At 44.9% G+C, this 18512-nt stretch overlaps 2 protein-coding genes across 2 annotated transcripts; one reads left to right on the top strand and one right to left on the bottom strand.

The window, feature by feature from the left end:
* Positions 1-7188: 7188 nt before the first annotated feature.
* On the top strand, positions 7189-11988 carry LOC311140034 (hyaluronidase PH-20-like; the record flags this gene model as incomplete). The annotated part of the gene is made up of 6 exons (XM_084175004.1): positions 7189-7380; positions 9250-9416; positions 9670-10057; positions 10244-10402; positions 10602-10691; positions 11563-11988. 6 exons carry the CDS (start codon positions 7189-7191, stop codon positions 11986-11988), a joined length of 1422 nt encoding a protein of 473 aa, XP_084031130.1.
* Positions 11989-14156: 2168 nt separating this feature from the next.
* On the bottom strand, positions 14157-16938 carry LOC311139665 (transmembrane protein 229A-like). Its single transcript, XM_084174587.1, has one exon. The coding sequence runs from the start codon at positions 16774-16776 to the stop codon at positions 15745-15747; it is 1032 nt and encodes a 343-aa protein (XP_084030713.1). The 5' UTR covers positions 16777-16938; the 3' UTR covers positions 14157-15744.
* Positions 16939-18512: the final 1574 nt, after the last annotated feature.

The following is an 18512-nucleotide window of genomic DNA, read 5'->3' as shown; positions in this document are numbered from 1 at the left end:
CTTCATCCCTTCCTTGCTTTCAACAGTTAAATAAAATAAGTTGTGTTTTCCTTATCTTCATCATTGTAATGACATACTTGAATAATATAGGGCTAGAATAAGATGCAAAAGGCTTTCTCTTCTCTTCATGAAGATTGAATGGTTATGGGTCTGAATAAATAACTGCTATAGTCTACCGCCATCACACGTTCTCTCTTCTTTCAAACTCCCCGTGAGTTCTATTGTTGGCTGCTGTATTTAACATTCAGCAAACAAGAGTTTGCATCCCTCTACAAATAGTCTATTAGTATAAGAAATACTAAAAAAAAAATGTCCAGCAAGCTATTCTAGTCTAGGTTTTTTCTTCTTTTAGGGGTGAGGGACTCCAAGAGCTTAGGAGCGTTTTTTTAGGAAGAGAGGCCAGGGGAGCGCAGGTGCAAATTGTGCAAAAGACAGAGGCTATAAGTTAGAAGCTTATGTATAACCCCATATCCGCAGGAAGTAGGGGTGCTGAGGGTGCTGCAGCAATCAATATTAATAAAAGTAGTGCACTGGGCCTTTACTACTCCTATATTAGGGAACCTATACAGCTGTCTGCATCGCGGGAGAAATGTCCTGGGAAAAGGGAGTGGGTTTGGGCTGGAAATCTCTGTAACCTGGTTCCCACTATTCATCCCTAACACACACACACACACACACACACACACACACACACACACACACACACACACACACACACACACACACACACACACACACACACACACACACACACACACACACACACACACACATACATTAATGCTACACACACATCACAACTGCTGCTACCAGACTCTTTCATTATTATTGCTAAATACTGCACAATTTAAACACTCGCCACCCAATGCCCCCATCCCTGAATCACATGTACATATTAGATTATAAATTGTGCCTTCCTGTATTACACTTATGCTAAAATGTTTATTCTATTCTACTGTGCCATTGACTTTGTTCGTATTCCTTTCTTTTATTATGTGTTATTGTTGTTGCATTGTCGAGAAGGAACCTGCAAGTAAGCATTTAGTAGTGTGTACCAAGTGCATCCCATATGTAGGACTAATAAAAAAATACGTGAAACTTTAAACACTCGCTCCCCTTGCCATGGCCTCAGTTCCTAATAAAAGCTACAGAACATACCAGTGCTCTCCTCACACACAGAGAGATTGGAAGTGAGGGGGATGTAATGCAGTAACCCGGTCAGTTCCTCAAATGCCACAGAACAGAAATAATTGATTATGTAACTTAAGGAATAAAGAGGTGTGGGGGAGGGGGGAGGGGGTCAAGAGAATGAGAGTAAGTCTGAGACAGGGAGAAGAGAGAAATCAGAGCGAGAGAGAGGGAGAGATGGAGAGATCAGAGAGAAATGGAGAGAGATCAGAGAGAGACAGAGCGATCAGAGAGAGGAAATATAACTCTACCACAAGAGGGCAGTATATCCTAGGCAGAAATAAAGCATACAATATATCCCTTATTTTTTCCCTTATCCACTCATTCACTCATTCAACTGCACAAAGTAATACTAAAAGGTATAAAAGGGACTTTTCTACAGGAAAAAGCTGAGAGAGAAACCTGTGAAAATATCATTGCACTGGAAAGAAAAAATAAGAAAAAGGTTCCACCTTGTCAGAGCATGGGCAACTCTGATAGGGGTGGGGGCCACAAAGAAATCTGAACTCATCCTGAGGGGCTGCAGTGGCTCACAGTTCTGCATACCCACACATGCAGTCAGAGCCGGCCCTAGCCTTTTGGGGGCCCTAAGTTAAATGTTATTGCCCCCCCCCCCCCTATTTTACAATTGTATAACTATTTCATGCAATTCTACACATTTTGCCATAGGGTGGAGAGACATGTTTGCAGTTTTTAATATGATATCTGAGTGAGAGTACTAACAAAATCAATGGAGGCCCACGGTCTGTAATTAGACCATGATTACTACAAGGTTAGATAGCTGGCTAGACTAATTTACCTGACATGGATTAATAGAATGACTGTCAGTGATAACAGAACAAGAGAAAAACTGCTGATGCACAACCACATTTCGAAATTTCACTTTGTGTATTCTACTATTCTAACGCTAAACAGTACGTTTTTGGAAATGGATCTTCAGGCCTACAAAAGTGGCGGGCCGCCAGTTGCCCATCCCTGGCTTATATTGTATATTTTAATGTGTGATTGCCACATGTCTTAATGTGTGTGGGGAACACAGTTCAAATGTCTACAGGCTCCAAGGCCTATTGGGAAAGGGAAAGGAAAGGGGGATACCCAGTCAGTTGTACAACTAAATGCATTCAACTGAAATGTGTTTTCCACATTTAAACCAACCCCTCTGAATCAGAGAGGTGCTGGGGGCTTCCTTAATCGACGTTCACTTCTTCGGAGTGACTGGAATGGCAGCACACAGTCTTTTGACCATACCAAACCATGCATGTTGTTTGTTTCTTTAGTTTGAATTGAATTAATTGGTTTGATTTTTCTTTACATTTTTGTAACAAGAAGAACGACAAATAAATTGATTCTTATTTTTCAACTTGAATCAAACTCTGGACATTGGATTTGTTTGCATCAAGACTAACATTTCACCTCTCTCCTTTATGGTCGAAAGCATTAGGATGGAAATTGTATTGGGACAATTATATTGGACAATTTAGCCACTACAACCCTATTCATATGTAATATCAGAAGCACCATCTTGTGGTTGGATTTGAAAATGTTCTGGAAAGTCACTCACATGCAAATTCTCCCTGACTTTGTCTTCTCAAAAGACAATGTCAACAATGTACTATATGTGGGATAATCCATTAACCCTCTATAACAGGGGTGTCAAACTCATTCCATGGAGGGCCTAGTTTCTGCGGGTTTTTGTTTTTCCTGTCAATTAAGACCTAGACAACCAGGTGAGGGGAGTTCTTTACTAATTACTGACCTTAATTCATCAGTCAAGTCCAAGGGAGGAGCGAAAACCCGCAGACACTCGGCCCTCCGTGGAATGAGTTTGACACATGTGCTCTTTAACATCATACAATGTAATTGTATTTCTGACCTCCCCCCCTCCCCTCCCCTCCCCTCCCCTCCCCTCCCCCATCAGCACCCTGTACCTGTGGCGCTGGCCTGTGTCCTCCCCCATCAGCACCCTGTGCCTGTGGCGCTGGCCTGTGTCCTCCCCCATCACCATCACCACCGACCACCCTCCAGCCCCATGACTGTAATCCCATATTAAGGCTGTATTACAAGGTCAGAGGTCATATGTCACAGAGTTCATTGTGTGAAAAGAGAGACCATGAGGTGTGCTGCCAGTGCTATGTAATTTAGTCTATCATAATTACATTTTAGTAATTTAGCAGACGCTCTTAGCCAGAGCGATTTACAGGAGCAATTAGGGTAAGTGCCTTGCTTAAGGGCACATCGACAGATTTTTCACCTAGTCGGCTCGGGGATTAGAACCAGCGACCTTTCGGTTACTGGCACAATGCTCTTAACCACACAGCCCTTTTTCATTTCAAAATGAGTGTGTTGTTGTTTTACTATCATTTAATGTTATACTAACTAAATTAAATACTTGTACTACATTCAAGACTCTACATTCAAGCCCTGGCCATTTTGTCTGAGGATTTATGGTTTATTATGGTTTCTCAGCTCTATGTGAACTCTCCAGCCTGTATGTCTGCCTTATATTTGACCTCACAATAATGTACTGTAAGCTGCAGAGAGACCTTACAATACCTCCCACCCTCTCCTAGCTTGCCCTTTCCATGTCTGAAAGAAGTATGTATTCATCAGTGTCTGAATCACATTGTTGTGTTGGAGGCCTAGGAGGAAAAACATGTCTGTTCCACAAACACTGAAGACGCCCCTGACTACAGTAGTGTTTCTGCTAGTGAGTCTCTAAGCAACATTCAATGTAGGATCAATTATGTAATAGTCCTCTCTGCTGTCACTGAGGTGTGAGATGGTCTGCATAGACAACTAGTCTGGCCAGAGTGGAACGCTGCACAGATAACCAGTGTTCCCATTGAGCTGCATACTGGAGATAACCAAAACAATGTGCTCTGAACCAGATAATAGAACGTTACAATTGTTATAAGCTCTTCCTCAGACTGTCAGGTTCAGGAAGTCTCATTGATTTAGAGTCCTACACAGCTACACTGTTTTGATAACCAGCCCAGTTTCATTTCCGGAACCCCTGTGCGGTTGATTGTGACCTATGACACCTCTACATTACGGCGGCTTTGAATCAGCACAGTGTAAAGGCAATCAAATCAGAATGATAAAGGCATTCGGAAATACTGCTATAAATACATCATCTGTTTGTGATACTCTGTCCAGTCCCAATCTCAGTCCCAACCCCATATGCAGCCCCAGCTCATCCCCTTCCTGATCCCCTTACCAATCTCATTATCTATCACAATCCCCATCCCCTGCCTAACCTACATAACCCAGCCTTAGCCCCATATGCTGCCCCAGCCCATCCCCTTACCGATCCTTATTTACTCCTGCCAAGCCCCTGCCCCCGGTCCCAGTCTACTTGCTACATTACAGAGGTTAAAACAGTACACGCTCCACAACCTCACACCATGGTGTCTCATCCTCTCTTGCTCCAAGACAAACTTGGCTGGTCCCGACCATAACAAGTCATTCTCGATAGGCAAACAGGCAGTGGTGGGTGCATCCTTGTACACAGCTCTGCCCAGCTTTCTCCTCTCTCCAGTTGGTCTGTGTAGGAAATGTGTCTAGTCTCCTCTGTTTGGGATACCAGAGGGTTGTTTTTGCAGTACCTTCTCAGTCTGGTCCGATGAGGTGCAAAAGTCATTTCTCTAAAAGCCAAGATGTCTTCCTTGGATCAAGAGTGTCGTCAGATCAAGGAGCTGTGGTGAAGGCCTGATGTGAAGGGATGTCCAGGTACCGTGTCGTCTGTCTTTTACCTTGTCGTTATATCTATCTGTGGGTTAGGCTTGGCAGGATAGGGATAGGGGATAGTGGTTATCCAAAGGGCAATTCCATGGCAGTTCTTCCATACAGCGCCAGCCATCTTTGTGGGCATCTTTGAGGCTGGCACTCAGCTACCATAGCCAGCATTCTGACATGGCCACAACCTTTAGCCAAGGAGGTTCATTTATGCACATGGGGAAAGGGATTGAAAAATGTTTGTGGGAAGATTGGTGAGATGATACAAATCTCTACTTGAAACAAGTAAATGTCTGTAGAATGAAAGTTCTAAATGACTATAAGTTCTAAATGACTAAGACAAACAGCCATCTGTAAATCTGTACAGTATATGTGTTCTATATGAAGTACACATCATACTGACAGTTTGTTGTCTGTTTCTTTGCTGAATGTTTTTCCTCCCCAGGAGAAAGGATGGGTTGGTACATCCAGAAGAGCAGGGACGTTGTACTGCTGCTGTCCGCCCTCACCCTCTCTCTCCTGGGTGTCATCAACTCCACTACCCTCCTACCTCCAACAACCTCCAGCCCTTCTCTTACACTCACTGCCACCTCTCCTCTCACCCACACTTCCACTCCCACCCTCTTCCCCAAAACATCCACACACCCCCAGCCCCAACGTCAAACTTCCTTCACCACCTTAAACCCACCTCTCTCTCAGTCCTCGCCCGCTCCTCTCCCCTACACCACCATCCCACTCCTTTCCAAAACCACTGTTCCTCCTCTTCCCAAAACCTCCCATGCAACTCTACCTCATACCACCCGTGCCAAACCCAAAACGTTCCGCCCTCGACTCCCCCATACTACCCGCCTCCTCCAAAAAACCTCCCATCCTCGTCTCCCCAAAACTTCCCTTCCTCCTCCTCTCTATATGACCAGTCCCCTCCCCAAAACCTCCCACCCGCGTCTCCCCAAAATCTCCCCCACTCATCTCCTCAAAACCTCCCGCCCATTTCTCTCCAAAACTATCGTCCCTCCTGCCTCTCAGTCCTCACCTGCTCCTCTCTCTTACACCAGCTCCACCACCATCCTTCCCCTCTCCACAACAACCGTCCCTCCTTTCCCCAAAACCTCCCCTTCTCCTGTCCCCAATACCTCGCCTCCCCTAACCAAAGCCTACCGCCGTTGTCCCCCCAAAACCTACCGCCCTCGTCTCCCCAAAACCTCCCCGACTTGTCTCCCCAAAACCTCTCACCCTCGTCTCCCCAAAACCTCTCACCCTCGTCTCCCCAACACCTCTCACCCTCGTCTCCCCAAAACCTCTCACCCTCGTCTCCCCAACACCTCTCACCCTCGTCTCCCCAAAACCTCTCACCCTCGTCTCCCCAAAACGACCTTCCCTCTCATTCCCAAAACCTCCCCTGCTCCTACTCCCTATATGACCAGTCCCCTACCCAAAACCTCTCCCAAAACCCCCAAAACTACCTTTCCTCATCTCCTCAAAATGTCCCCATCTCGTCTCCCCAAAATATCACGCCTTCATCTCCCCAAAATCACTGTTCCTCCCTTACCCAAAACCACCACCCATTCTCTCTCTCAGTCCTCCCCTTCTCCTCTCCCCTACACTTCCTCCACCACCACTCCCCCTCTTTCCACAACCACTGTCCCTCCTCTTCCCGATACCTCCCATCACCTAACCAAAACAGGTAAGAACCACAAAATCTTCTCCACTCATCGCCCAAATACCACTCACCCTTGTCTCCCCAAAACTACAACTCCTCATCTCCCCAAAACCTCCCGCCCACATCCTCTCAAAACTACCATTCCTCCTCTCCCCCTAATCACCACCTCTCCTCTCTCTCAGTCCTCCCCCGTTCCTCTCCTCTATATTTCCTCCACCACCATCCCTCCCTTCTTCACAACCGCCATCACTCTCCTCCCCAAAACCTCCCCTCCTCCACCTCCTCATACCACCTGTCCCCTCCTCAAAACCTCCCGCCCGCTTCTCCCCAAAGCCTCCCTCCCTCGTCTTCCCAAAACTACCAACCCTCCCTTATCCAAAACCTCCCCTTCTCTTCCTCCTCCTCTCCCCCATACCACCAGTCCCTTCCCCAAAACTTTCCATCCTCGTCTCCCCAAAACTTCCCGTCCACGTCCCAAAACTACCACCCCTCCTTTCTCTCAGTCCTCTCCCAATCCTCTCTTCCACACCACCTCCACCCCTCCTCTCTCCACAACTACTGTCCCTCCTCTTCCCAAAATAACAATCGCTCCTCTTCCCTCTACCATGCGTCCATTACCCAAAACCTCCACTCCTCGTCTGCCCAAAACCTCCCCCCATCCTCTCCCCGACACTGCTCCCCCTCTGTTTGACCGTGAGCCCTTCATAGTGACCTGGAACATCCCAGATCTGGTCTGTAACAGGTACAATATCTCCCTGGACACCTCCCCCTACAGAGGCGTGGCCACACCTGCCAAGGTAAGAAACAATACACATATACAGTTGAAGTCGGAAGTTTACATACACTTAGGTTGGAGTCATTAAAACTCGTTTTTCAACCACTCCACAAATTTCTTGTTAACAAACTATAGTTTTGGCAAGTCAGTTAGGACATCTACTTTGTACATGACACAAGTAATTTTTCCAACAATTGTTTACAGACAGATTATTTCACTTATAATTCACTGTATCACAATTCCAGTGGGTCAGAAGTTTACATACACTAAGTTGACTGTGCCTTTAAACAGCTTGGAAAATTCCAGAAAATGATGTCATGGCTTTAAAAGCTTCTGATAGGCTAATTGACATCATTTGAGTCAATTGGAGGTGTACATGTGGATGTATTTCAAGGCCTACCTTCAAACTCAGTGCCTCCTTGCTTGACATCATGGGAAAATCCAAAGAAATCAGCCAAATTGTAGATCTCCACAAGTCTGGTTCATCCTTGGGCGCAATTTCCAAATGCCTGAAGGTACCATGTTCATCTGTACAAACAATAGTACGCAAGTATGAACACAATGGGACCACGCAGCCGTCATACCGCTCAGGAAGGAGACGCGTTCTGTCTCCTAGAAATGAACGCACTTTGGTGCAAATAGTGCAAATCAATCCCAGAACAACAGCAAAGGACCTTGTGAAGATGCTGGAGGAAACAGGTACAAAAGTATCTATATCCACAGTAAAACGAGTCCTATATCGACATAACCTGAAAGGCCGCTCAGCAAGGAAGAAGCCACTGCTCCAAAACCACCATAAAAAAGCCAGACTACGGTTTGCAACTGCACATGGGGACAAAGATCATACTTTTTTGAGAAATGTCCTCTGGTCTGATGAAACAAAAATAGAACTGTTTGGCCATAATGCCCATCGTTATGTTTGGAGGAAAAAGGGGGTTGCTTGCAAGCCGAAGAACACCATCCCTACCGTGAAGCACGGGGGTTGCAGCATCATGCTGTGGGGGTGCTTTGCTGCAGGAGGGACTGGTGCACTTCACAAAATAGATGACATTTTACATCATTTAGCAGACGCTCTTATCCAGAGCGACTTACATCATGAGGAAGGACAATTATGTGGATATATTGAAGCAACATCTCAAGACATCAGTCAGGAAGTTAAAGCTTGGTCGCAAATGGGTCTTCCAAATGGACAATGACCCCAAGCATACTTCCAAAGTTGTGGCAAAATGGCTTAAGGACAACAAAGTCAAGATATTGGAGTGGCCATCACAAAGCCCTGACCTCAATCCTATAGAACATTTGTGGGCAGAACTAAAAAAGTGTGTGCGAGCAAGGAGGCATACAAACCTGACTCAGTTACACCAGCTCTGTCAGGAGGAATGGGCCAAAATTCACACAACTTATTGTGAGAAGCTTGTGGAAGGCTACCCGAAACATTTGACCCAAGTTAAACAATTTAAAGGCAATGCTACCAAATACTAATTGAGTGTATGTAAACTTCTGACCCACTGGGAATGTGATGAAAGAAATAAAAGCTGAAATAAATCATTCTCTCTACTATTATTCTGACATTTCAAATTCTTAAAATAAAGTGGTGATCCTGACTGACCTAAGACAGTGAATTTTTACTAGGATTAAATGTCAGGAATTGTGAAAAAACTGAGTTGAAATGTATTTGGCTAAGGTGTATGTAAACTTCCGACTTCAACTGTACCTCTTGGAAAGCTGCTAACAGGTGTGAAAATGAATGATATCCACAACAGTGTTTGACACATCAAACCTAAAACAATCATATACTTCAATGTCCTAACAGGGATTTATTGCGAGAAGTACAAGACATAACTTTATCCTAACAAAAACGTTACTGTGTTTCCTTCCTCCTTGCTTCTAGGTGCCAGGTCAGTTCCTGTCTCTGTTCTATACTGACCGACTGGGCCTCTACCCTCACGTGGACCTGCCTTCCAGGCAGCAGTTCTACGGAGGCATCCCCCAGAGAGGAAACCTTAGGGCCAGTCTGGCCAAGGCCCGCGCTGACATCAACTACTACATCCCCTCCAAGTACTGATCTAGAATCACCTCCAAAATCCAAACCTTAATGATTAACCATCAGCTCAAAACTAAGGGGCAACTACAACTGCTACTCTACTGCAATACATCCTCTCCATGTAGAGGTTGCCCTTAGGCACAGATCAATGTTTAATTCACCATGTTCAAACACTACCTCAACCATTAAGGGAGAGTTGGGGACACAAAACTGACCTTAGATCAGTGCATAATAAGTGTATAACTTTACTGCTCCACCCCCCTCCAGGACGGCCCGTGGCCTGGCTGTGATCGACTGGGAGGACTGGCGCCCCCTGTGGGCCAGGAACTGGGGCTCCAAGTGGATCTACAGGACCCTATCAGTGACTCATGCCCGCCAGAGGGACCGCTCCCTCACAGCCCGGCGGGCAACGGCTACAGCCAAGAAGCAGTTCCAGGCCGCAGCCCGCAGCTACATGGCAGAGACTATGTCCTTGGGTAGCCGGCTCAGGCCCAACTACCAGTGGGGATTCTACCTGTTCCCCAACTGTTATAACCATGGTTGGATGGAGCCGGGATACACAGGGAGATGTTCCAAGGAGGTGAGGGGGCAGAATGATGAGCTGCTCTGGCTGTGGGAGGCTAGTTCCGCACTCTACCCCTCGATATACCTGCAGGTAAGAATGTTTTTTTTTATATATTACTAATTCATAATCTAACATCTACCCCTAGTCTGGTAGCCAGATGTGTTTTGGTTTTGCCATCTCCTGTGTAGTCTGGCAGGCTATACAAGTCTGGTGCTGGCTATTTTGTAGGTAAGGTGAGAGAAACTAACTCCTATGTGGTTGTTGTGCCTCCTTTAGGCGTCTCTAGGGGACAGGCATAGCGCCGCCCTGTTGGTGAGGAACAGAGTCCAGGAGGCGCTGAGGGTGTCTGCCCTGCCCGCCCGGCCCGCCACCGCACCCGTCTACGTATACACACGACCCGTCTTCATCGACCAGAACAGACGCTTCCTCAGCCAGGTGAGAAATATGCTTCTTACAGAGGCTTTTGACCAATCCTAAATGAGTCTCTAGCCCCTACCCCCCATACACATGAAGCAGGGTGATGGTGGGGATCTGAGGTTAGAGCAATGCTGTCCTGGGGTGCAGTTACCTCTGTCATACCCCCTACCACTGTAATAATAACCCTTCTCTGCGTTAACTGTGTGATGTTCTCCAGGGGGACCTTGTCAGCACCATCGGGGAGAGTGCTGCTGTGGGGGCCTCAGGAGCCGTGCTGTGGGGGGCCAGTGCCGACTACAATGACAAGGTTAGGTGATACTCTAGCCCTGTTTATACCTGGTTCTAACATGCATCCTTTGTCCTAATTTTGTCCACATTCTGATTGTGCCCACATTTTCAGACAGGTATACTGTATGTAGACAATCAAAAGACGCATTGTGATCTGATTGTGATCAGATCTTCCTCACCACATCCGGAGGTAGTCAGGCACGCATTGTGTCTGGATATCTTACAAGTGTACATGGATCTGGACAGTGAAATAATTTAAATCATCCTTATCCTGCCTTCTAAAATCATTGACAGGTGGCACCATTAACTTATGGCATCAATATGTATCTTAAAATAAATAAATGAATGAATAAATAAATATGCATACAAGGAGGGACCACTCAAGGTGATACTCCCCACTCTCACTGAAAGCCAATACCACTGACATTTTTACATTTACATTTTAGTCATTTAGCAGACACTCTTATCCAGAGCGACTTACAGTAGTGAGTGTACTGTATATATTTTTGTACTTTTTTGACCCCACTCAGTTAATGTTGACAGAAAACACCACAGCCATAGTGGACCTGGAATGTCTTAACGGACACTATGGCTGTGTCCCAAATGGCCAGGGCCAATCAAAGGTAGTGACTACATTAGAGGGAATAGGGTGCCATTTGAGACACAGAATTTCATTTTAAGCAACAAAACTATACGAAAGCAGAACAAAAGTATTCTCACCATGAATAGAATATTCCAGCACATATGAATCCACTTGAACTTTCTTTGATGTATTGTTCCATCCCTCCACCCAGGCATCCTGTGAGGCTCTCTAGGCGTACCTCACCACTACGTATGACCATGAAGAGTTATCATTTCCTCCAACTTTCTCTCTCTCTCCCTCCCCACAGGCATCCTGTGAGGCTCTTTCCTCGTACCTCACCACCACGCTCAACCCCTACGTCGCCAACGTGACAGCCGCCGCCCAGCTCTGCAGTGACTTCCTGTGCCAGGGGAATGGTCGCTGCGTCCGGAAGCACTACGAGTCGGACCACTACCTTCATCTGTCCTCAGGGAACTTCCATATCCTCCGGGCCAGGAACACGTACATGGTCCTGGGGACGCCCAGTCTGGCTGACCTGACTCTCTTCTCCAGGAGGTTCACCTGTCAATGCTATACAGGACGGACATGTGCCCCCAAGCTGCCCATACACCTGTCTAAGGCGCTGGTGTTCAGACTGAAGCATCAGGGTCTGTCCGACAAGACTAAGACACTGAATAAAGTGATAGCTGATATGGAACAATCCACCATTAAGGAGAACTTGAAAAAACACTGACGGATGGATCATGAGTGTTGGCCTGTGTAACTGGACTGTGTCCTGTGTAACATACACACGGTGGCACAAGTCTCTCGTTTGACCTATATAATAATACTGTAATAAGAGGTAAGTACTTGAACATCCCAGGCAGATGATGGTTTAGGGTAAAATGTTGACTAAAAGTTTGTTGATTGCACATAAGGAGAAACTATAGTGTATGCCATGCAGTACTGTACAACCTGAGTTTGTCAGGTTGCTGTTTTCTCTGTGCCTTAAAGTTCACATTGCAGTAATGATAAAGCTTCATACGTCTACTAATTCCATTCAGCTGGAAATAGCCTAAAGATATTGACATGTTGCGACAGGAACAAAGACGAGTGGATTGCAAGTAGAGATAGTTTCTGTGACAACATTTCTCCTGTAGTTATTTGCATATAATTTGAGGGTATATAAAAAAAAAACGGGACTCTGTCTCTGAATATTTACAGTGTCATTGGTTGTCTATTGCACTCACTGTTGTGTTACTGACCCTCACAGTGTTGATGTTGTGAAGACAGGCACCTATTAGAGCTGTTATTATAAATATTTTATGAATTGACATTAACAAGAGGTGCTAATAGTTTCTTCTCCACGTATTGTGAACGACTAATTAAAGTACATGGCCAAAAGTGTAACATGAGATTTTCCTTGCCCTGCCCTAATAATAATAAACCTTGTGTGTAAGTATGACTCCTGCCTTGCTTTGGAGGCCGTCCTCACCCCTTCTTGAAACTCGAGGGGAGGGGGAGACCACGGTAGAGCCCAAAGCCTTATTAAGCATTAAAGTAGATTACTGTAGACATTTGGCATTTAAGCGTTAGCCTGCTTTACTCTGTAGAGAATGACCTTGAATTTTAGACAGACTTCTGAACTTAGGCCCACAACCCTATTAAGAGTTTGAGTGCGTGTGTTGTAACTGTCTAGATGTTAGTGAAGCAGTAAACATCAACACTGAATGCTGTGTTAGTATCAGTGTTCTACTGTTCTAACAAATAGAGGAAGTCTGCAGGGAGATAATGAGTCCAGAAGAGTCATCCGGCCAATTAGATAAGCCAGTGTTGTCCCTAGATGTTTATGGCCAATCAGATAGGCTGGTGGTGCTGTGTATCAGATATATGAGAACATAAATAACAGGTCCCTACAGTAACAGTCTAGCTCTTCTTACCTTACCCCTCCAACCTCGCTGAATGGTATCCTTGACAACCTTCCACGGGTAGCCTAGCCTACACAAACACACACACACACAAACACACACACACACACACACACACCTAACAAACAGTGCAGAAGTGGAAAAAACAGATTCTTCATCTCTGCCTCTCATGCAGACTCAATCTGACACTATGCACAGATAAGAGTCATTTAGTATATCTTGATCCACTCACAGAGAGCAGTGTTGACTTTATATATTTGAGGTGCGGTTTCCTGTAAAGGTCAGGCATTTTATGTTTTTTATGACATTGTGCATCTTTCCTAGGCAGCTGATCTGAGAGAAGCACAGAAAACCTGTAAATACAAGCAATTTAGTGTCAATCAAGACATGAACATGAACTGGGACAACCTTGGCGGTTCAACATGGAATTCTTTGAGATTTAATGAAGTTATAAGTAATGTACAGTATGCAGGCTACACTATTTCCATCCAGTGATTGATTCAATTCAATTTCACCATGGACATACTGTACCAAGAATACTTTAGTCTCTCCTCATTTATAACCTAAAATAAACATGGTTTTCCTTCCTCATTCGAGCCATATAGGACATAATTGTACTCTATTATTAAATACAGCTGATCAATGATTTCCAAACCTCAAGTTTTAAAAGAAACATTATCATATAGTTAAGATAACAACTTTACCAGGGACAGGAGGTTATCCCCGACCACATAACCAGGAAAGAAACTCCTGGTCCTATTCATCATTGAGGCAGTTACTGTTGGCCCATGTGTATCCTTATTTTGCATCGCCCACAACAAAAGCCCACCATTTTGAAATGACAAACCAAAAGGAAAATCATTTTGTTATTTCAGTCAGTCCAGTGTGAGTGTCCAGAAGACTGGAAGGTATTGTTTGTTTGCGCAGGCCAGGAAACTCCCACGGCATGAAAGATACAGTTCATATTCATAATCATCTGACAAAAATCACGTGCAAAAATTGAAATATTTTTATAGCATATGTTATCAGATATTTTTCCTTGGACTAGTATTACTCATCCGTATTACCAGCTTTCAGTTACCTCCAACCTTAGTTTCACGGAATCCCCAGGACTGACGAAGGCAGGCAGTAAAATGCATTAAAAACATGCTAGAGAATCATAAAATCAGTAAAAGAGCTAAAACTGTACGTTTCCAAACGTACTTTCCAACGAGTATAATGTTGGAACAGGTTGCTAGTGAAGTCACAGTGCCAGGTATTCACACATCCTGTATGTGTTTGGCCCCTCAGAGAGAACATGAGACTCTACCGTGTGGTACAAGTGCAAACAAGGAAATAAAACAGGCAGAAAGATCTATGCCAAAGGGCAAAAGGGCTCTATACATGATCCCAAGTAATTATACTGTACATGCTCCACACCTGACTCCCAGGCCTGGGTTCAAAAACTATTTTGAAATAATTTCAAATAATTTAGCTAGGCTTGATTGAGCTTTCATGGAGTAATGGAACCAATAGAATATTCACAAAAAGTCTAACCCCAAACCCTGTCCATCTGGCACTCCAGGCAGGTTAAAGCAAACAGTGAAAGTGTCTGAAAGATTTCAAGTAGTATTTGAACTCAGGTCTGCTGACTCCTGATATTGCATACTCCAGATCAACCTATAGAGTGTAAACCATAAAAAGCTGACTCGTGCTCCGCTGCTTTATAAACGTTAGGTAAACAAGCCTGGGGCTGGAGATGTCCCTATGTAAAGAAGGGAGAAAGCTAAAGCAGATCCTCAGGGTCTGTCTGACTGGCACACATTGCCTGTTTACATGACCCAGATTAAGCCTAAAGTTGTGGACTAAAAAGCACTTTCAATTCCCCATTGAGCTTCCTTTTCAGTTCAGCCAGGCCTAGGGGGAAACTGGCACACAGAGTTTAGTGTAGTTCAGTTTGTCTTTAGTCAAGCTGTCTGTAGGTTTGCTCAGAAAGGCACTCCAACACAGTAAGGTTAAGGTTCCGAAAAATATTCACAGTGAAATTAATTCGGTCCACCACCCATTCTATTCTGTTTGATTACAACTCATGCTACATACATTTTGAACTTTTGAGAACCTATTTTATTTCTAAATGTCATGCATTTTTTAAGGTAATAAGATTTAAGCAATTAAAGTGCTTATGAATGTGCATATGAAGCCATGCAGAAATTAGTTCAAAGCATGCTCTGGGATTGAAGAGACCAACCCAGTCAAAAGGTGCCACCATGCATATGGCTGACTTGGTCAATAAAGTTTAGGAAACAATTGACAGTCAAATATAATTGTTTCATCTACATCAAAGTTAGAAATGGCAGTTGTCATCACAGCTGAAATGGCAGGCAAGGCATGTCTGTGTGTTTAGGCTACCTGTCACAAATTGATTGGCTAATCATTAGAGTCACTGATAAAATATGCTGTCTAAACAGCTACATCAATTCCACATTTCCACTAGGGAAATACACATTATTTTACAAAGTGCGGGTACACCACTGATGGTCTTAAATGTCCTCTTCATAATTTTTATTAGTATCAATAGTCCCTAGATCAAATGTGGCCTAGGCCTATAATACATGTTTTTTCCTGGACACGGGGCAGACGTTGACGCCCGCGCCCTGCTCTGAGTGCCCTCGCTCCTCGTCTTTGGCACACACCACCACGCGCAGCAGAACGTTGGACAGAATATCCTGGTAGAGACTGATGCAGACCCATCCGGGTAGGTAGAGGAGAGTGATCAGGCCCATGAAGTTGAATGGATAGTGGGAATAATCCCAGGAGCATGCGCCGTACTGCCGCAGCGCCAGCCCCCAACAGAACTCCCAGGTGTAGATGAAGCAGATATAGATGGGGAGCCGCCTCCAGGTGCTCCAGCCCCGTCTGAAGTGCAAATGCAGGTAGAGTTTCTCTACAACGAAGCTGCAGCTCCCGTACATCAGGAAGGACCACAGGGACGTGTGGCCGCTCATGGTCCGGTCAGATTTCTCGATAAGGTTGAATATCGAGGTAAAAATGATCTCGTCCAGAAAGCCGTGCATTCCAAAGAAGAGGAATCGCACAACATCGGGCAGACCCTTATTAGGCAGCGGCTCCAGTGTGCGCTCTTCCGGGGTAGCCAGGGTCCGTTTCCCGGGGCAGTGGTAGCGCAGCCGCGCAAGCCCCTTGTGGAATACTTGGGTGAAGTACAGGGCCAGTAGGTAGTGAACTACGAGATGAGTGGCAGAGACTATTCTAACGTGCTCGGTCAGCGTGTTTATATTCCCAATCAGGATCTGCAACCCGATGTAAACAGAGGGATAGAAAACAAGGTGGAAAACCACTGGGCGTCCTTGAAAGCACTTCTTTTGCGAATATATTTTTTCCAGCAAGAAATGGGTCAGCGAGTGCATGATGCAGAGGTACGGGGAGGAAAAGCCGAACAGTTTGGGGTCGCTGTCAGCCAAAAGACCCTGTGCCGACGACAGGAGGATATCCAAAGTGACACCGTGCATCCCATAGAAATAGAGCCGCAACCATTGTGGCAGCTCTGTCATTGATTCGCCCGCGTCAACTGCCTCGCTGGATGGATCTCTCTGCCGGGGCTTCCTCGCTGCTCTCATGCTGCCACTTCCTTGTCCTGCCCGGTTCCGCGGGCTTTCTCTCCGCCAGCTGGCTATGGTTGATCTCTCGCTCTCTCCTTGGAGAGAATCAGAGAGCAGCTCTTGTTCTTTGTTCCTGGCACATTCTTTACTTTTAACGGAGCTGCGGCGGTGGCATCAGTAGCTTCGCACCTGACAGCGCGTCTGATCCACAGCAAAGATGTTATATTATATTGATAAGATAGTCGAGTGGTCGCTTTAACAATGGAAATGCATGTCCTCAAAGATGGAAGGCAGATGGGAGGAGGCGAGATCAGGTGGAACCATTCTAGCCAATGAGAGGGTAGATACGCTTGTGAACAACAGGCACAAAAGTCAAAGACAGTAGGCCTACAGTATTAAGATAGGCAGAAACTGCTTCTCCAATAGATATCCCAGATCACGATTGTAGGTAATGTCATGGCGACTTTGGCTAGCTAAACTCATCCGCAGAAAAACGTCATCGGGTCAATTGGTTGTTTCGTGCCGAACTGCGCATGTGTAAATCAAAGGCACTCATTCGATATAAGGTTTTTGATGGAAATTAAAATGTGTCAGTTTGTCACTTTCAGGAGGTTGGAGTAATAACACGTTCAACTACTTAAGACATTGGTTCGAATCTAGGTTGTGCCTATAGATTTTTTTAAAAGAAAATGTGCAACTAAAGAAAATGTTTCACTTCTCTCATTAACTTCTCAAACCCCAAACCCAGGGCTGGTCTGCTTGGTCTGTTTCGCAAGTGTTCCCTCCTCTGGGTTTTGAAACTGTGATAAAGTCATTATTTTCAAAGTTGCCGAAATGCCACCTGTGTCCACGTATATCAGTACATTTGTAACAACAACCTAACAATTTATAAAACTTATATTAGACCAAATAAGCCTCATGTAGCAAATTAGCAATTACATTTTTTGTTGACCAAATTTGAGGCTCTCTCATTGACCGCCATACAAACATTTCTCACTTATTTTCATGGACAGATTTTGACAGACGCTGTGGGCAGCCAGAAGAGAATAATTGAGCGCAGCAGAGGCGTGATAGGAGAGAAAAAACGCAAAGTCCGCATATGAAGCTACTAAACAGTAGTGAGTAGTGATGTAACATCCCGCTGGTTTAACGGTCACATGGCCATCTGAAATGTCAAACAAACACCTGTCATCAATTTATAATGGCCTGCTAGCTTAAAGGCCTTATTATGAATTGATCATTTGAATACTTCTGATAAACATAATTGAGCAATGTGGTCTCACAGTAGCCCTAGGCCTCAATGTCTGTAGGCCCTGCATAATGGTTAATTAATATACCCTACTGTAAATATGTCTGCAGCATAGTGTACCACTATACAAATCCTGACCTGTAAAGATATGACTAGCCTAGGCTACTGCAGTTTGGTCCCAGACAGTATTTTGGGATAAATGCATAAATGTAATTTTATTTGTCAAACTTATCCTTTTGTATAGACTAAACTATAGATAGACTATAGACTAACTATCAGGATGTTTCTTCCTGGTCGGGAGAGGTTGTGTTTTCTCTAGCAGGAGGTAAGCTTGGCTTCTTATATGGTGTTGAGTAAAGCTTAAACCATGTATTTAGATTGTAGGTAGGTATTGTAGTTAGGTATTATAGGTAGTTTACTTAGGTAGTTATTGTAGGTTATTGTAGGTAATTATTGTAGGTAAGTATTGTATTCGGCGAAGCACGAGGCTAGCTAACCCACTACC

Source organism: Coregonus lavaretus (genome assembly GCF_964263955.1).
Source record: "Coregonus lavaretus genome assembly, chromosome: 13".
NCBI lineage: Eukaryota > Metazoa > Chordata > Actinopteri > Salmoniformes > Salmonidae > Coregonus > Coregonus lavaretus.
The sequence above is the reverse complement of the archived record's forward strand: the minus strand, read 5'-3'. Positions and strand labels throughout refer to the sequence as shown.